The 21,514-nt window shown below is 32.6% G+C and overlaps 1 protein-coding gene across 1 annotated transcript; it reads right to left on the bottom strand.

The window, feature by feature from the left end:
* Window positions 1-5,826: 5,826 nt before the first annotated feature.
* On the bottom strand, window positions 5,827-21,073 carry LOC143911963 (uncharacterized). Its single transcript, XM_077431063.1, has 6 exons — window positions 20,841-21,073; window positions 13,575-13,676; window positions 8,162-8,270; window positions 6,527-6,638; window positions 6,258-6,436; window positions 5,827-6,176 (listed from the first exon to the last, which is right to left on the bottom strand). Exons 1-6 carry the CDS (start codon window positions 21,066-21,068, stop codon window positions 6,061-6,063), a joined length of 846 nt encoding a protein of 281 aa, XP_077287189.1. The 5' UTR covers window positions 21,069-21,073; the 3' UTR covers window positions 5,827-6,060.
* Window positions 21,074-21,514: the final 441 nt, after the last annotated feature.

Here is a 21,514-nt window from a genome sequence, read left to right on the forward strand (position 1 = left end):
TATATATATATATATAAATTTTAAGTTTTGAAATCATATTCAAATAGTGGTGACGTAGTGGGTAGGATGGTTTCGGCCAATTTGGTGGAGGAACCGTTTCAAAAATTAAATCAGCTAAATTGCCGAACGATCCACCTGTAATAAATAACAATACCCCCTAAATATCCTAGTCTAACCAGCAGCACTACAGAAATACAGGGATTTTTTTTAATCGAGGTCAATCAACGGGCTTGAATCTAACAACCTCTCGGTGGTAAGTATTAACGTAACCACCAAGCTGTGCTGCTGGCTATGTCATAAAAAAAACACTTCATTGTGAGTAGCACCACAATAGAACTTCATATTGTTCTTTTTAATTTAAATTAATGACATTTCCAAAGTAATTAAGTATTCGGACTATATTTTATTCGCTGATGACCTCAAACTTTTTAAGACAGCTAAGCCTCATAGTGACGCAGCCCTTCTCCAGTTGAACTAAAATGCACTGTTAAGTTAGTCTGTCGAAAATAAATTGACATTCAAAAATGTTGTGTCCTCAATGTGACAAGATTTTCAAATTGCTTGATTTATCCCTATCACCTTAGTGGTGTTGAATTAAAGTTTGTGGATGAATTTTGCGATTTGGGTGTCATGTTCTCAAATAATTTTAATTTTAAACGGCACGTAGACAATATCTATTTGCGGGCCACAAAAATGCTGAGATCCTTACCACGAGTTAGTAAACCTTTCCCGAGTGTGTTGGTGCTTAAAACTCTATATGAATCTCTAGTACGTAGCATTCTAGAATTTTCTTCCGTTATATGGAGTCCTACTCATATGACTCATTCACTGAAGATTCGAATCCAAAATATCTGAGATCTGAGAATCCAAAAACGGTTTCTTAGATATCTTTACATGAAATTGTTTGGTTATAATCCTTGACTATATCCTAGTGCATTCCTATTAGGGGCTCAACTCATTGGAGTCTCGTCGTGTTATGTTCCTGGGAAAGCACTTTTTAAGATATTAAATGGGAAAGTACACAATCCTCAGGTTCTTAATGAATTTAAGTTTTATGTACCTAGTAAGTTCAGGACCCTGAGGAATCGTGATTAGTTTTCTCCTCCTGTGGTTATCACAAATATGTTTTGCAACGTCTCCAATATCTAGAGCGATATATATGCTCAACCGGGTTGCTGGTGAAATTGACCTCTTCAATTTAAACTGTGCTAAACTGGTTGAATGGTTGTTGAGCAACGCCAGTGGTTGGTTTTATCAATTATTAATGTCAATGATTTTTCCATTAGTCAATGATTTTTCCAACAGGTTATTATTATTATGATTAAGGTTATTATTTTTATGATGTTATGATTGTACGACTGTCCACAGTGACGCATTGTAGCTCTCTGTAATGTCTGTGGCTAATATGTTAAAGATAAAATATGTAAAATTTTGATCAATAACTGAAAATTCAAATAAAATATTTACAAATCAATATAAAAAATCATATCTCTATGTATGTATTGTGATCATTTTTCTTATTATTATAACTGACAAAAAACATTCAAAATTCACCATTTTTATAATAAATATATATATATATATATATATATATATATATATATATATATATATATATATATATATATATATATTTATTTCATTTTCAATTATTTTTAAAATTTTCTCATTCTCATTTGTACCTTGAATTTGTTTGTTTATGGCACGTTGATTGGCAGTGGACAAAGCAATTGTTTTAGACTATAACGGTAGAAGTAAAATAATTGTACGTAGACACAAAAAATGTTTATTTAAAACGAATTCGTATTCATCAGACACACTGACAGCGTCGATACGCTATAAAATATTTATAATTGAATTTGTTTGTCGTTTTCACTTGATTTGATCGATGCCTTTTTGCGTGTTCGGCAAATTTTACCGAAATAAATTCACCGCTCCTAATTTTCAACTCACGTTTTCGGCAACCTCCTGATATTTTCGATTTGTCAGACTTGCTTAGTAATAATGGAACGAATCGACGCGATTTCGCAAACAAGGCACGACAAAGACGATCAATAAAAGCGAGTCTCCTATTTACTATTCAACTCTGTAACGAAATCCTCGTTCGCCAGCCGCCGAATAGTGAGTACTGCCGCGGAAAATGTGACAAATCCATTGCTAACCCGCCATTACCGAGACTCCCCTTGATTTTTTTTGTAACCCTGTATCCCCCCCCACTTTGACTCAAATTTGCATATAATGACAAGAAATTTTCGTTTTTCTTTCCGTTTGTCGCGTGGGATAAAAAAACTGTCGCCGTCCGTTGTTGTCGAAAGTCGAGGGCGTTTTCCTTTTTATTTCACCGAATCACCGATTCAGCGTCGCTGCCGAAATTTGCATGGGGCCTTCGTCGGAATGCTATGGTGATTTTTCCCGCAGAAGCATTTGCAAATAAGCGGTCTCAAGAAACGATGCTAATTCCGACGTAACTCCAGTCACAATTCTGGAGCGCGAATGCAAACGGTACGACGCCAAAGTCGACGATTTCCAAGATGAAACTTGCGACATCATTACACTAGAAACCGACGAAGATGGATAGCGGCAATCTGGCCCCATAGATTAAGCTGAATTTAATTTAAGTTTGGCCGCTGAACTAAATTTTGAGCTAGAATTCGAGCGAGCGAAAACCTCTTTTTAACGAGACGAGGTACTACGCCGAAAACGCGAATTAATTTTCTTATGTTATACACGTATACTCCTTTAATCAGAACATGTGTATTTTACAGAATGGGGCGGAAACAATGAAATTATGTACTACGTTTCTTGAAAATATACATACAATTTAATTGAAAACGAAATATTCGTTAGTTAAATACAACCAAACTAGATCACATTTTATGCTATGAAGTAATTTAGGAGAAAACATCTTATTTACAGTATGTATGTATGTATGCTTACCAAGCCTTGTAGCAAAGTGTTGCATCACTGAAAAATAAGGTATTTTACAGTCAATGTGCTATTTATTTTACGTTCATCGCGATAATTGGCACTAGTCACAGTCGGTGTTTGTTTTTCGGTCACCGCAAGGATTTGCTTTAGCTTTCTTATATCTCTTTTAAATTGTGATAGATATAAAATTTATGTTTATTCGTACATTTTGAATAAAAATATAAATCACAATTAACACACAATTTTTGATTTGACTGCCACTAAATTGGAAAATATAATTGACACTGTATTTGTTGGATATATGTATGTATGTATGTACATACATATATGTACATCTATTACATACTAGTATTATCATAATCCTATTATCTCTTTTCTAGAATATTACACAAATTTATGGAAACTGTAATAATAATTCAAAATATTCAATAAATAATTAATTATATTCATTGAAAATTTATTCAGATTGACACCTGAAGTATACATATTTAGATTTTGGGTAGTAAAGTTTTACTTCTTTAGTGTGTGATGTAAAAATAAACGTTCGATTTTAATTTAAACTTTATATGTATTTCACTGGAAGTTTGTTATTAATGCTGGCATTCAACGATATTCTGAAATTTAATTATTAATTATTCTTTAGAATGTTGTCGTTCATCTCCTAGATACATAGCTTACGATTGATCATTAAATTGAATCCATCAAAAGAAGAAATCGCACGAAATCGCATCATAACAATGTGAAGAAGTAAGTAGCATCTTCAAAGACTTGCATGGAATTGTGTGCAGTATGTATGCCCTATCAGAGATTTCAAAAAGTTCAAACGGGTTGAAGTTTAATTTCCAGAAGATATATAAATTTGGAATATAGATATTATCTTTCAGAAATGACTAATAAAAAAATGATGATCGATTTTATTTATCTAGTAAATATTTAAATTGTTAAATTAAATTCCCCATTACTAATCATGAGTTTTCGCATCACTCTGTAGTATGAATACTTCCATATCTTAATTCAAACAATTCCGCTTTTATATATTTCAATCCCAAGTGTATTTTTTGATGCCCTTGATATGCAATATTCAAATATTTACATTTAAGCGAGTGAAGTGTGTCGTGGAGAAAATTTCGCGTTCAATTGACGCGCCGGAACTTAAGCGTCTCTCGGGCTTTAAATATTTATGAAGTTTGAAAATTATGTTTATTTTGGATGTTGTGCGAGTCCTGTTTTGTTTCGCGCGAATTTCGAATCCCTAACAATGAAGGGCGTATCCCATTAGATAATACTTAAAGTTTGTTCGCCTATATTAACTATGAGATTGGCTTGACCTTTAACTTGATGGTTAACTTCGGCGGTTGCGCCAAGTTTGTTTTGAAATCTGTACCGAATGTTTGATTTGATATTGTTACGACGGATAATGGAATCAACCTGTGCGAATATACTAGTTTCGCCACGTATTTAAAGGTTCCTACCCAAAACAATTACGTTCATTCGTAAATAAACTCGTACCTACGCTCTGAATTAATATTTCATTGCTTGAGATTTAATCGCCGTCGTCATTAAGACCGCTCTTAATTATCCTCAAATTATTATTTATTTGAGATATAATATTATAGCGAGTACTTTGTCTTGATCTTAATTTGCAATTTTGTAAATTTGCATCCAAGTCATTAATTAAATTATTATTTACATTGGCAATTAAGTCGGCACCCTCAAGATTTACTTCGTTTTGAGTGGTGATTATTTCGTTCTTTGCCCGCCGTTCTCTGTTCATTAAAATATTAAATTAAAAGATCGCGAAAACAGTGGGAAAAACGTGAAAACAATAAAACTCACCTGATTTTCTGCCATAATTTAACTTTTTCCCCGTTGCTTTTAATTGCGCTTTTTAAACTGTCGCGATACGGTCATGGTTATTGGGAAATTTCTGAAAGTTTTCACGTAACAATGTCGTAAATTTCAAATTGTGTTTTGCGTGCGCTATATCACGAAAATTAACAGCATGTTTTATGATACGAATTATCATAATTTTAACGTAACACACACTTTGATAGTTACGCTAATTATATTTCAATTTAAATTCGTCCTATTATTAAATTTGTGATATGGGTATTGATACAATAAAATAATGTCTCACTCAATTTTCACGACTTAAAAATATCATAATTTGATCATACACGATACTAATGGAATAAATTATTTGATTCCCCAATTTTATCGTTAAATAATTGCAATGAAAACTGTGATCTTGCTCTACGATCTGTAATTATTTATATATACTTTCATTTATAAGGTAATTAGGATAATAATAATAAGGATAATAGCTCTTATTAAAACAACCATCGATAGTTTAAGCAATTGTGTTCAATACTCGTTGCAAGTTATCAACTGAAATTATTAAAAATATTCAAATAACTGAAAAAAAAATTTGCTATACCAAAATTAATTAAGAAATTAAAATGGTGTAGCGACCCAAGATGTCTTCATAAAACAGTGCATTCCAGATGTGCTTTAAGATAATATCTCCTGAAAGAGATAGGGGAATTCTAAGCCTCAGGAATTCTAACCCAACCTTTTTTAAAAAATACTCAATTTCAAACATATCAGACATCACCATGTCAAACATTTTTACTATTTTCTACGAATTTACGTTATTTTTAAAAAAAAATTACGTTCAAAAATTCATAATTTAACTTCTGTATTATAATTTTGATGGGTAGTGTGAATTATTGTCAAACGAAACCTTGACATGAGATGCTGTATTGAATTAAAGCCCACAAATCTTCAGTTGATAAACAATTACTTCACCTGTGAGTTATGGTATGATTATCTATGCTAGGATAAGGAAATGGAACAGTGCATATATGGGTGTTTGCAATAAAACAAAAAAATCATTTTAAATGAAACATTCATTTATAAATAAAGCTATTATTTACATTTACTTACCGATTACATTTATATCAATTTATTACACGTTTCGCTAAGAAAATTTTACGTGAAAACACATCCGCAACTTAACTATCACATTTTCGTCTATACATTTATCGGCTCGTTCATAACGAGAGTATGTATGTCTTAATAGCATTGACACAATTTTCACTAAACTCTGTCTCCATCCAGGGTGCTCATATGTCAGCTGACAATGGGCAGGATTGTGGCTAAAAGCACAGCCAAAATGGTGCAACACCTCCTCGGGCACAATAAATCCCTGCAACCAGCCCCGCTTTGCATAGCAGCCGGATTTTCCCCTGGAAAAACACATATTTTATCCCTATCGCGCACACATGCGGCGCCGGTTTTTCCGCAAAAACAGAAACGCAAATGATTACCATTGAATATGTGGACGTAAATGCTGGCTGGGTGCGCATTATTCGGCACACAAGAATAATTTCCAGCGTGGATTGCACTCGTCGAGTGTATTATCAAATCGCTGCTCCTGGCCGATAGATCCGTGCTGACGTTCACCCCGCGGTCCAAATCGAAATTAATCATTCGGCTGTTATGATACCTGAAATGAAAAATCGGATCGTCCATCAAAATGTCCAATTTTTCACGTACAATAGTTATTAGCGAGATACCAATCACGCGGCTCACTCACCAAAACACGAAAGCTGGAGCTTGGGTGGTTTTCAGAATGACACATTGCAGCCGCAGGGCTGAGCCGGGTTTTATGTATTTATCCGCGGGGCCTGAAATTTGAGCTCTGGCCTCTGGAAAAAAAGAAAAAATTATAATAAAAACTGTGCGTAATCGTAAAAAGTGAAAATTTACGACTCCATTCCAGCATTCGACCATACGCTCGTTCCCCACATTTATAATTTCATTGCATTTGTGAAACGTGTCTGCCGCGAAACGTTCATAAACAACCAAAACAATGCTACGAAAAACATATTAAAAAAATTTATTTAAATACATATGAGCACACACACATTTCTGTCTTTTGATTAATGACGTCATCGCATATTATATCTGCGGTATTTTATGGTTTTCGATTTAATATGCGAATTTCGGAAAGGGTACAAGTTAATGAATTAAACTGTGGCGTCGGGCTGAGCTCAGTATTACTAAAATTGCTTTTAACTTCTTATGTAATTTTATTTCATAGCGGCCTCCATAATGAAATTGTAAGAAAGACCACAGAAGTCGATTAACGTTCCATTGTGAAATTTCTATTGCTAATAATGAAATTAACAAGAACAAAGAAAAAGGATGAAAGAAATATTAATTATTACTCTATTAACCTACAATTATAATAAATATATCCTTTGGGGCATTTTTATCCCTTGATCAAATTATGATTGATGATTAAAACGATTATAATATAATATTAATTGAGTATAAAGTGTAATTAACAAATACATTTTGAATAAAATTTAGCACTCACTGAAAAGTAAAATTTAAAAATATTCAGGATATGTATGATTGACATTTCTGTTTGTTTGAGTATAATCAATTTTAGATACACTTCTACTGAGCCAGTTTTCTAAAAAAAGTCACACATACATAAGTATATTTTTGATAACAATTTTGCATATTTTATTTCATTTGTTTTTCATTGTTTTTTTCAATTTTGATATATTTTTGTAATTTTTCTTTTTTGTTTTCTTATATTACCATGTGGTGCTCACTGTACATGGAATATTATATTATTTTATTTGTATTTATTATTTTTTTGTCTCACTATGCTGCTTTGTTGTTTATATATTATTATGTATGTGTGCCGATTTAAATAAATAAATAAAATAAATTTAATAATTGTATCAAAAGTTGAACTTATCCCCTTCTTCCCTCATAGGTATTTCAAAAATCTCTAAGCTGTTACGAAAAATTTGAATAGATTCCAATTATATATTTATTTATTTACTAACATATATACATAGGTACAATATCGATTACATTTTAAAAATTTTGTGTTTTTCAAATACTCTAGAAAGCAGAAATGAAACTGCTTTTAAAATCATGCAATTTCAAAGGCGTTTCGACACGGTTTTTTTTCTACTCAATTTTCATCTTCATTAAATGAGCAATATGTGTATGTACTTAAAACGCTACAGTTATATATGTATGTATATATCTCATTTATTCGAGGGCGTTATAAAAAATGATCAATTCGGATGAATTAATGCGAAAATCCACCTCGAATTTATTCATGGAATTTATAATTTAACTGATTACCCCCGCTGGATAGAGTGATCAATTTAAAAATTCAAGTCATAAATTACGTTTCACGTACCAACGACGTTCAGCTGAAGAAATATGCTCGTCGGTGGATGCGACGATACTTGGCACTCGTACAGACCAGCATCCCTTTTCTGCACGTACTTTATTTGAAGGCTCCAATCCTGTACAAAAATTGCATGAATAAACATTTCCAGAAATTTCATCACTCGTACAGAGCTCGAACGAGTGCAAACACACTTGAATGGCCAACATTGCGTCCTCGGAGCACAAAGGAGGTAACTTCACACAACCAAATTGCTCAGGGTAGCGTTTTAAAGGTCGAAATATGCCGAGGAGACTGAATATAAAAATATGAAAACTTAATATAAATATGAAAATAATTCACTCCAGCCAAATACATATATTAAAATTGTGAGTTCCTTTTGCTATAATTTCCTACTAGTGTTTTTCCCATTGAACTTCCAATGGGTGTTTTTGGAAAGGAATTCGGATAAAAAGCTGATGTTTGCTAATTAAAAAGCAGATATTTGATCAAAATTCGAACTGAAAACGACCAACGCTTCTCTCTACTGGATTCCTTATTTTTTTTACTCTTCAGCTTGCGACCTTCGACACCAACGACCTTGGCTTCGACTTTACGACCTGACATCATCATTAAGTTGACCTAACAGTTGACAGTTGTCAATAGCGTAAGACTGCAACGTTGCCACTTTTTGTATCTATTCTAATTCTAAAATCTATTTTTTCGAATGAACGTTTCATATTTTTTAATGGTCACTTTATAATGCCAAAATATTTTATTCGATGCACAATACGAGATTGTTTAATACACCGAAAATAATACAAATTTTTAATGCACAAACATTTTTTTTAAGATACAAAGTATTTTTCTCAATGTACAGTTAAATCGTACCCGTTGTTATGTACCTCGCTTATCAATGACGGGAGTGCCGGACTTTGCCCAACCCAGTGCTATGTACCTCGATTATCAATGTAGCTGAATAACCAGTAGGGGTAAGATGCACCATTGATTTATGGCACAACTAATTTAAAAAGTAATAACATTGATGTATAGCATACCTTAAACACTGAATAACCGAAATTGTACGACACATGTCTTCAACACTTAATTGCTCTAAATAAGAGTATATAAACTCATTACTGTTAGAAAGTAAGTTAGTCATCACCATCGACCCTGAGAGTGACAGTCATCCCCATCGAGACTCTGAGAGTAACTGTCAACACATCAGCAGCAGAACAAGTTAAATAGTGAAGCAAAGTTAAAGTGAAACAGTTCTACGTATCTCATTTAAATTATCCGTTCCATAATTAAACTCTACCAATAAGATAAATGTAATAATAATAATAAAAAAATCTTGGTATGTTAACCAAGTAGTTTTAAAAAAGAAAAATTATTCAATCTTTCATTGGAACGTGACACCGTATATATTTATTTATTTAATTTTAGCTATTTAGCTAATTTTAAAATACATTCTTAATTACTTAACTCTAAAATTTTATATTTTTAACTTATATGTGTGTACTGTCCCTCACAGAGATGTCTCCTTGCACCTCGCAAGAAAGCATCCACGGTCTTAGAAGACCTGATGCACTCAGGGAGGGCATTGCACATGAGCACACCCCTGTGAAAAACACCCCCAGCTATCTTCTTTTTACTAACCTCTTATTAAGTTCACATGGTTTTCGTGTTAGTGGTCATTTTTTATATCTCTTATCTCTTATCCGACCGTTTTCATACTTTGCCATATTGCTCATTTTGGTCATCAATATACGTTAATGTATCGTCTGCCATTACGTTGGAGATAAAATATCGTATACAATGCGTATCAAATATCCAGAATCTCGGGTACGGTGACGTCTATGACGGTACGGCAAGCTACCATAATTTATCTTCAACCTTTTCACCTTGATATGGCCATTTCAGATTTTAATTGTTTAAACGCCTCTAATTCACTCTATATTTTATAAAATTTGCTCTATAGGTTCTCGTTATCTCTAATATTTAAATATTTATAGTTTGAACTCTCATATGTATATATAAATTTCAAATTTGGCGTCTAGCTTCATGTAATGTAATACACGATATATATTGATTTATGGCCAAATATGTCAGATCTGACATTTGACGGCTAAAAGTATAACTCTTCACGGAGTTTTATCTGCGAGATAATTTTTCTTACTCTAGTTACAACTAATTTGTCCTCATTTATATTATAAAAACTATGTATATCTGTATTTCTTATTGTATATCTCTATTTGATTTTTATTTTTAAATGCTTTTTATTATTACTAAATTATGTTCACAATACAACTTATACCTATTTTAATAGCTACTGATCATTTTCTATTTTACAATTTTAAATTAATTTTGTTGGTAATCATATTATTGTATTATTATAATGTTAATATGTACAGCGTAATAGGAAAAAGAGCTCAAAAACCTTTTTACAATTCTTATAAATGCTCATAATGCATCTAATATATAATATTAAATAAAGACTCTCTAAAGTCGATGACCTAAAGCAGATTATGTTTAGGTAATGTGTATATCTCTATTTCTTATGTATGCATGTATGAAAACATGAACAAAACAAGATTGATAACTAAATTTAGCCAAATTGTAGACATATTTCCTTTGCAATCTGAGGACGCAATATGTTTGAATGTACCTATGTATATGTATGTATGTATGTACATAACTAGGTACATACCTACTTACCTATGGGAGTGTAAGAGTACGCTCGGATATATTACGAACTGTCTTGCGCCTGAATGAAAGCGAGAAAATATGTAACGGAAAACGATCTGGGCGAGTCGGAGGGAAAAAAGGACATTTTGTAAATCGGAGCGTCCGGGGTTAAAGTGTTAGCGGCACGCGCTTCAGCCGTACGTAATAAAGCCTTTTATGCACGTACCAGAAAAACCATAAAACGCAACTGACAAAAGATGCACGGCCGTATATCCAGCGGCCACATTAATCCGGCCCGGTAATGGCTCAACCCCCGCAAACTACCCACGGCCCGTAAATAAAAATCTGCTGAATTTTTATGGCGACCGCCCACCATTCTTGGGCATACCCCTCGCGGATTACTCGCACATGGACCTGTGTGAAAATTCAACGGCTGGATGATTGTGGCATAAATGAATAAAAGGATTCGATTACCGCTAGGATGCCTACACTTCAGACGCCTAAAATGAAATTACATATCCTATACCCAATTTTGACGTGGAGAAAAATTGAGTATTTTCGATCGAGCCGTGCTCATATGTGCCAATTATGAGCACGGTACTCGAAAACCCAACAAGACATTGATGCGTCCATTTTGATAGCGAAAAATTGCTATGAATACGAAGTTATCTCTCGCGTGTAGCTACATACATGTTTATTTATTTTTATTACATTTTATACCAGGAAGGCCTTACCGGTAAACCCCAATGCGCCTTCCTGACCAATTACAAACAATGCAGTATTTTTAGTACACAAGTCGCTGAATTACGAGACAATGAAAACTCGCAAATTGACAAGACATCTATGAATTTTACATACAATTTATTGTACATTAATCATACTCAAATAGTGGTGACATAGTAGGTAGGAAGGTCTTTAGCCAATTTATTCGGGAACCTTTTCAACAATGAAATCAGAAAAATTGGCAAACTCTGATAGGAAACGATTGACCTGGAGTCACAAATATTTTATTCTGACCAGCAGCACTACAGATATACTCAAAAAAATCTTTTCCATCGAGGTCAGGTTATGGGATCGAACCTGGCGCCTCTCAGTGTTAGGCAGAAGCTTAACGACCGAGCTATGATCCTGGCTATATGTATATATGTATATATGTAGCCAGCAGTATGGCTCAGTGGTACCGTGTATGTTTAGCACCAAGTGATTATTGGGCTCGAGCTCGCTAAACTACTGGTCAGACTTGGGTGTTTGTGAGTCCAAATCGATCGTTTCCTATCAGAGTTTTCCAATTTTATCTGATCATTGTTGAAACGGTTCCTTAAAATTTGCAATATAATTTTCCTACCTGTTGTCACAAATCTTCTGTATTTAATGTATGTAAAATTTGTAAAAAATATGTACAAATCTTAATCCATAAATGTCTCAATGGATTAATTCTTTAATTAATTTAATTAATTGTTAATTTCGTGTTGTTCAGCTTCTCGAAATACAGTGATTTATGTAATAAAAATGCTGCATTTTTTGTAATTAATTGTCCAGGAAGGCGCATTTGGGTCTTCCTGTCAAGCCTTCCTGGTATATAGCTAAATAAATAAAATTTAAAAAAAATGTAAAGCGATAAATAGCATTGTCACTGTGTCAAAGATGTATAAAAAATGTTTAAAATTTAATATGAAGTACCGTAAATGATCGAAATAAACGAAACTATTTTTAATTATTGTGATGTACAAGACAATGAAATAAATTTATATAAAAAAAACGGCAACCAGAGCACGTGTGGTTCTACTATTTAACACAACAGGCAATTCCAATTTGTTCCTGTTTATTTTTGAAGATGTTTTATATTGATATATTTGCATAAGTATATGTATGTAATAAAAGTTGTAAAATTATTTAAAAAAAACGAGTTTCTAATAAAAAAAAATTAAAATAAAATCGAATCATGATTTACCGGTAAAAATGGACAATTTTTCATAAGCTACATATTTGCGCAACATTTGTAAAGCTCTGTTTACTTCTGTATATAATCTTGAAATAAATTTCCTTACAGCAGCGTTGAGAAAAGCCCATCGTAATAATGTGCCTCTACCACATTCCGCTATTCCGGCCTCCTCTGTAAACTAATCCAAAAGGATAATTCCAATAATAAATTTTCATTTTGCAAGCCAAGACAGGATGACCACTCGTGATGTTAGTGTATATATTCATAGTTTAAAGTTAAAAGGCTGTATATGAAAATTATTTTTTGGATAAAAAAAAGTTGAAACCGTTTTTATCAATATGTGAGCCGTTATATTTAAAAGTCGCGGTACTCCAATTTGCAGTTCCAAAAGCACTTTTTATGTTTGGCTTAATTCACAAATAGCTTTCACCTATTTTAATTAAATGTATTCAGAATCTTGGAAAAGCAGAATTAACGTATTACAGGCCACCAGTGTTTCACGAGATATTTCTCGAGAATGAAGAAAAGTGGACTTATACCACTTTCAATTATAACGGATCATGTATTTGTATTTTTTACGCACAATGAGAGGCTTTTTAGTTTAAAGTTAACAGTACAATATTATAACTATTAATACTCTAATAATAGTACAATATTATTACTATTATTATATACTATTGAGTATTTCAATTGTCAATATTTCATCCCACATGTTCAGTATTAGAAAAATATTTATTACCATGAAAAAAGATAGAATAACAGATTTTATCATTCAAATTTGACTTCTATAGATATTAGATTTTATACACTTACCTCTGAATGCAAAAAATGTATGGCTTGATATCTTTCGTCCGAAGTATATGTCGTCAAGCCTACGGTCAGCAGATGTCTATCCTTTCTTCGAATCCAAGAAACCTGTAGGAATTTTAATAATTATTAAAGTTTTCAAATCAGATTTTGCTGATCGAACATTTTTTTCTCATGTATGTACATATATGTATATCTTACATATGTAGATGCTAGAAATTTCTTAATTATATGATCTGAGTGATAGTAACTAAAAGAACATTCTTATCTTCCGGCTCTTTGTATGAAAAAGTCACTTTTTCATCAAAAGTTCCTTACTATTAAGCAAGCACTGACTTAACTCGACTAAAAGCTTAGTCATCCACCCTCTTTAACATAAAATACTACTAATTAATTGGCTATTATGAAACTTCTTCAACTTGGCTTACCACTTTAATTACCGCAACCATTTATTTTCCTATGTACATACATATGTAGTTAAAATAATATTTTTTTACATAAAAATATAATAAAAAGCTTTTGACTTAAAAAAAAGACTTCGTTAATATACATAGGTATACCTAATATTGTTTAATCAAATGTTTATTTATTCAGTATAACAATTATTGAAATGATGAAGCTCTATTAAAATAGCCGTAATTGCTTGATGTAAATAATTTATTTAAAAAATGTATTAGTATTAAACATTTTTAGGCTATTTCATTCAAATAAATTATTTTGTTATTTGATATTGATGCGCAATGGAATTAGATCACGTTTTGGTAAACGTGTTGTGTTATAAACATTGCCGAAACGAATAAAATCGAATACGCGTAAATTGCTACAATATCGAACAAAAAGTGAACGAAATACAATAAATCGCACATGACTCGCACCCAAATAGATACACTTGAACGCAGAAAACATACTTTCTCCGACATGTCAGAGAAACATTCAATATTCCGGACTATAAGGTGCGACCGAGCAAAAAATAAGAATGTAATATATAAACGTTGATAAAGCAAGCGAGAAAAATAATTCAAATTTGTGAACATGAACAGCCATGTTTCCAATGAAGTTTTGATTGTTATATGAAGACATCGCGATTGTCGTTATCGACGAAATCATCCAGATTCCTAATGTGAATTGTCCCCGTATAAATATGTGTACAAACCTAACTTTCATGCGGGTAAATGGAACAATGAAAAACAGTGACCCGTTTAAATCAGGAACTCGTTAGTGTGGCGAGTGGGGTGAATGTAGCGAGAATAAAATTTATGTCGAGTCATTCAAATGACGCCTGTTTCAAATTATCCATCCCCTTGAGAGCGAATTAGGAAATGTACGAGACAATTTTTCATCCATAAATTTATTTAAATTAACGTTCGGATTCAGGCGTTTTCAACATTCATCTTAACTTAAAAGAAAATTTATACGCGTAAGCGTTTAGCTTTTGCGAGAAATATTAAAATTATCGCTACCATTACTTAGAATGAAATTTTCCCTTCGCGCGCATCCACATATATGTGATATAATATTCAGATAATTGAATTTCAAATATAAAAACCCATACTGAGACATGTATATATTATATTTACGATTTTTTTTGCATTATTAGAAGCATATAATGTATTGATTGTCGTTAAATTTTATAGGTGCCTTTTGAAAATTAAATGTTTAGTATTTTATGTATGTACGTCTCAGATGATTTAATTGGGTCTACGTGACGAGATAGAATGTTAAATGACAGAAAACGCAAATATCGGAAGGCAAAGATCAAAAATCGAAAGATCTTAAGTCGAAAGATGAAAAAAAAAAATGGTGCATGGTAAACGGTACATACTCACTTAATTTGCGCGAGCAGGATACAACAGGAACAAGAGGAACATGCTTTTCCTCCCGTATTCTGCGCGCGCACATTAATACGGGAGGAAAAGCCTGTTCCACTTGTTCCTGTTGTATCCTGCTCGCGCAAATTAAGTGAGTATGTACGTGAGTATGTACCGTTTACCATGCACCATTTTTTTTTGATCTTTCGACTTAAGATGTTTTGATTTTCGATCTTTGCCTTCCGATATTTGCGTTTTCTGTCATTTAACATTCTGTCTCGTCACGGAGACCGGATTTAATTGTACATACAATATGTATATACATGTGTATTAGGATTTCCTAGACTTTTTCAATTCCCGGGACACAGGATGGAGCTCAGGATTGTTCCCGGAATTCCCGGAATCCAGGAACATACGATGTAAATTTAATAAAAAAAGTAAAGAAATAAAAGTAAAAAAGTAAAACTGGAAAAAATAAATTTATTTGAAATATGTATTTTCTTAAGAATATTTAAATGAGAAATATTTACATATGTGAGAAACCGAAAGCCTATTTCTATAATATATTTGGCACAAATATTTCTAGCAATGGAAAAAACTCTTTCATTTTCGGTCGAAGTTAGTTTTATAGTTAAAATGGTTGATATTTTTTCAATTATTTATTTTTTCCCGTCAGTATGTATATTTCTATTTGTTTCTTAAATTTGAGGCTATTATTAACTTTATTTTGTAGTTTTGTCTTCGATAACTACTTACAATATTACATAATTCGGCAGTCATTGTCTAACACACAATTGTCTCATCTTCATCAGAATCTATAAATGAGATTCTTTCATTGTAGACTCGTCAATTCAAGACGAACACATTAACTTTATAACAGTTTCATCGTAGGGTATAATTCGCATTTATTAATTTATTAAACCATTTAAAAAATGTTTGATTGAAGTATTTTCCCAGAATAAATAAGAATTCCCGGGACACGGGACATCAAAAATTCCGTGAGTTGCCGGAAATTTCTGTCCCGGGTCGACCCGATCAGAAACCTTAAAATGTGTAGTATTTGAATTGTCTAGCGAAAATTGTAAACTTTTTAAATTCGATGCTATCTAAAAACCATGTACGATCCGTGTAAGTACCATGAGATAGGATACCTAATTTAACATGTTATGAATACAAACCGTACAATAAAAAACATTCAAATCACATATGAACATGTCCAAATGTACATATTTGTATTAAGTATAATCTACTAAATTAAACTATTGATAATCTACTTTGTAGATAATTAATTATCTACTTCGTAGTAATTAATTTAATAATTTAATATTAATAATCCACTTATTAGATAATTAATAAAAAATAAAATTTCATATATTGTACGAAACAAAAATCTTACCATTTTTTTTATCAAAATATTACTTTTCGTATCTATGCAACTAAAGTAAATATAAACGGATAATTTTCTATTTCCACAATACCGTTTTCTTCTCAAGTCTATTTTCACCGTTATCTCCCCATATAAAAACTTATTCGCAATCGCGCACGAAAAATACAAACAAGAAATGGCAAACAGGGAAGAGTATAATAAAATACTTAGAAACTTTCACTAAGATCGCTGTTTAGAATGTTAAGTACTCATTTATATGTCAGAGTCCTCTCTTCGGGGATTACAAATGCTTACTTTGTTTCCTTCGGGGAACAAGTTTCAGATTTTTTATACGAAACGCAGTCGGTATAAATACGGCTTAATAACAAGTGTAGACACTCCCGCATTTGAAACGATTTTTATCCAGAGTTTTATATTTAGTATACAAACAAATTTACATCGTAGATGGCTTTAACCAACGATTATGTATATTAATAATACGCATAATACGTCTCGCTCCTTGACGAATCGGTCTTTCAGATTGTATTCGTTTGGGTGGGTGGTGGCCTCATGTTGAAGGTTTTATAGCTCGACTAACCTTCAAAACTTTGATAATAACAATACACTTAAATTTAATTAAATATACTTTTTCATTATTGTACATATGTACTTCTTCAGTTTAATTTTTATTCAGTCAGTCAGAAACGATAACCTTTTTTAATTAATTAAAAAATACAAATAATATTACCTTTTATATACCTACTTATGAATTTATGAAGCATTGCAACTTAATTGCAAAAATTAATTTATTTTAAGGCCTTAAAAAATCAAAAAGATTTTCAACGCTGATTAAAATTTCCAAGATTTTTTCTTGTACAAAAAAGGTATATTTTCTTATCGAATACAATGGAACTTTTTAAACTAAACCATAATCTCTCCGATAAATTTCCATACATGGAAAGTTTTCCTTGCGTATTTGACCATCGTCAGGCCAACCCTCCAGGCTAAGCCGTAACTGGCGAAGGCTCACTAATGCGGTTTTAATTTTTCGCCCTACTTTTTGAGACTGCGTAACCTTTTCAGGCTGGCGAATGGCCTGGAGGGATGGGAAGATGGCGAAAGCTTTCCTGATAATACGCCTGGAAACACATCTGAACGGACCATTAAATCTCCAAGAAAATTTTCTTCTGATCAACTTTCAACCTTCTTGCTGGCGACATATTAGACTCCAAACTTTTACGTATTATTTCCTACATAAATTTTACCTTTCATAATCGAACGATTGAGCGGGCATTCGAACACCAATATTTTCATAACTTCACTACTACATACCTACATATGTATGTATCATTAAATTAATGTCTTGAAACTTCCATCTATCATCCGACAAAAAATCTAAATTTTATTAAGACAATATGTACGTTACAAAGTGTAGACATATTTTGTACAATATCAAAGTCAACATACTGCTATTTACCATCGTTAAATTTTATGATTTTGCTTTTACGTCGTACACAAAAAAACAATGAAATTTCGGATATAAAACAACTATGTACCTTAATGTGTCACTAGGCAAAACTACATCCTTTTAGAATAAATCTAATGGTGTGTTATGGATTAATAGTCTTCACATCTCACATTAAATAAATCCGTAGTTAATAAATGGCCTGATTTTTTTAATTCACTTTTTTATTGTTTCAAGTACTAAACTGTACTCGAATAAGTACAAAAATGAGTTTCTAAAAGTAATTTTAAATTATAGATGCCATAAAGTGTATTTGTATATGTTGACTTGGCGGTATTACTTCCAAGACGTGCCTTTATTCAGATTAACGGAATTCCCAATGAATTTTAGCAATAGAAATTTAGCCCCCCCCGCCTTTCCAACCATTACATAGGTTCTTCTAGGGATGGGAGTCGGATACACCCCAGCAATCCGCCGAAGTATCGTAAATTATCTCTCCGTTGTTAGAAACGCACAATTTATGGCTCGCCCAAACTTCTAAGACGTACCAATGCGAAAGGTAACCGGAACGCCACTCTGGCTCAAACTTTGATGTTAAAAACTTTTATTTTTACTATTTTTCATCGAAGGAACGCACCTCAATTTTCTACCAATTAGCTGTGATGCCGAAGTGAAACGTTTTTTTGGAACATCCCTAACAAGCTTAAAGCTTGTTCTCAATATTAAGTTTATATGTGTTTGTGCGCGTATACATATATGTAGTACGTCGATAGGCAAAGAACCCTTCGCTGACCCAAAATAATTCTACTTCTATTTACCTATGCATATGATTATAAATTTTCAAGAGCATACATATGTACAGTACAGTATGTATATGTATATATATCTGCAAACTGCGTAATATATACAAATAATGACAATTTCCCATTCTTCGAATGGTTTTTCGCCATTCGCATAATATAAAAATAGCTTTCCCAATAACATAATTTAACTTTGAGCAGATATTATTTTTATATAAAATTTACTTGTAAGAAGCTTAAATGCGATTAAATATTTTTCACCTAATTGGCTTGTGTATAAAAATACAAATTTTTTTTAAATTTCATTATCTCCCCAAAAATTCCTAAATTAAAAAGAGAATAATGTAATTTTGCTTGTACGACTTTGCTTGTGTTTATCATATTATTCATATTTATATATGTTTGTATTATATATACCTATATTATATAAAATTATAAACGTACTACTACGCACATGGACTACTACAATCGTTGCCACGACAATCGCAAAGACGAAATATCTGGTACTCAAATTCTTGTTAGCGTCATAGTTTGCGTGGATGGGTGGAATTTTTGAGTTCCAGATATTCCGTATTCGAGCTTCTTCTGACGTATGCAAGATCTTTATGTGCAAAATTTTCACCGAACTACATATATGAAATAGTACTATATAATTGTATTATGTGTGTAAAAATGCGAAGTATGAATTTTGGTTTTCCCACCATGGACACTGTGGAAATCTTGCATTCAATCAAAGGAAAGTTAAATAAAAAAAAACTTTGATTTTAAGCAATGTTTGTGCCCAACCAATCAATCTATCTCGACTAAAATTTTGAAAAAGTGGGGTTTTTTCATTCACATATCTTTTTTAAAATGGTCTCGATTTTTATGGTCTCGATTATCATCCAACAAAAGATATGGTCAATAGTCACTGATTACAGTTAAATTGGGCCGATTATAATTATTTTTGACTGATTTATCAGAATTCAAAGTTGCCATTTTGCGAGAAACTCACATACAAAGCGCGCCACGCTTGCAATAGCAAAAGCGAAAACGGTATTTTCAGAAAATCATATATTTTTCATGTTCCTGTCTAATGACAGAACTATAAAAGTTGTCAACTGGTTTCTCGACTTTCTGTCGTTATTTTTAACACTAAAAATAACGAAAGAATATGTGAGTTTTACAAAATATGTAAAAGCAGGTGAAAATGACATTTTATGTAATCGTACGTGGGTAAGAAGTATGACAAAGGTGGTTAATGTAAATAAATTGACATGGCAATGGGCGGATCAAGTAGCTAAAACAACGGACGATAGATAGACGAAAGAAGTGCTCGAATGGTACCCGAGAGAATATAAAAGAATGCGAGGAAGGCCACGGGTAAGATATGTGGATGAAATCAGAAAATTGTGTGCAATTAGATGGATGAGAGTTGCTCAAAACAGAGAAAAATAGAAGCATGTTGGAGAGGTTGTGAATGATGATGATATAAGTGAGATATTAGACTATTAGAGAGCTATACCCATACTATATCAAAACAATAAACATTTTAAAGTCAAATTCCAATTTTGTATCGGAATATTGAATGTGTGAATTTTTAATCAAAATTAAATATTTTAATTTTTTACAAAGATCTAAGAATACAACAAGTATGCGGTTGGAGAGTGCTTCTAGCAAGTGTTTCGGGTTAGAGAGCAAGACCTCACTTTGACCGTTAAGAGAGGGATTTCCTCTTGAAAAATCAACGCCGAGGATCTCAACGACAAAACTGAAAGCCTGTTCTTGTTGAATGTTTCAAGTTGCATGAAATCCCTAAGGGCAGCGTTTAGTTTGAGGCAAGGGTAGACTCACCACCCCGTCGTCCAAGTTCCTTATGACGCAGGGCAGAAGGGCGTTCGAGCCCGTTTGAGATGTGACCGCCGTGTTGTTCTCCGTAGCGAAGAACATTCTTGGAGGTACACTGGGGTCAGGTGTTTCCATGGGTGGAAAAGTGACCGTCAGGTGGTTCTCGACCTGGACAGGCCTCTTGCTCAATATAGCCGACTGGAGGGCTGCGCTCGAAGGTGACTCTTCGTTCATCGAAGGCAGACCTGAAATATGAAACATGTATACACATGAATAAAACTGAAATCACACAACTGAGACTATAATTAGCCAAATTCAACACGATAATTAGTTTGCGATATTGTTGGTTATAAATTTCATTTCAATATATTTTTTACATATTTTATTTTTTACATACATATGTATATACAAATATACCAGGAAGGCTTAACAGGTAAACCACAAATGCGCCTTCCTGGTCCACATAATTATTACATAGATACATGTAAATCTTAACAATATCTATGGTCAGATATTACAAACATCGTATAAATACGATAAATAACGATGAAAAACTTTCATGTAACAATACGAATTTTATATTCGATAAACAACCACAGAGACATCTATGGTGAGCAATATGGCGAAACATAAGATATAACAGTAACTAAAGGTTCGCAACAGAAAATTGGGAAGGAAAC

The sequence above is a fragment of the Arctopsyche grandis genome, chromosome 5, assembly GCF_051622035.1.
Source record: "Arctopsyche grandis isolate Sample6627 chromosome 5, ASM5162203v2, whole genome shotgun sequence".
In the NCBI taxonomy this organism is placed as follows: domain Eukaryota; kingdom Metazoa; phylum Arthropoda; class Insecta; order Trichoptera; family Hydropsychidae; genus Arctopsyche; species Arctopsyche grandis.

Bases quoted from the DNA above. Each gene is read 5' to 3' on its own strand.
- LOC143911963 (XM_077431063.1), bottom strand. From the start codon at position 21,068: ATGAACGAAGAGTCACCTTCGAGCGCAGCCCTCCAGTCGGCTATATTG. The intron at 13,677-20,840 runs GTGAGTCTACCC...AAATTCCTACAG, and splicing joins GGAACTTGGACGACGGGGTG to GTTTCTTGGATTCGAAGAAA. The intron at 6,437-6,526 runs GTGAGTGAGCCG...TTTTCATTTCAG, and splicing joins GCTCCAGCTTTCGTGTTTTG to GTATCATAACAGCCGAATGA.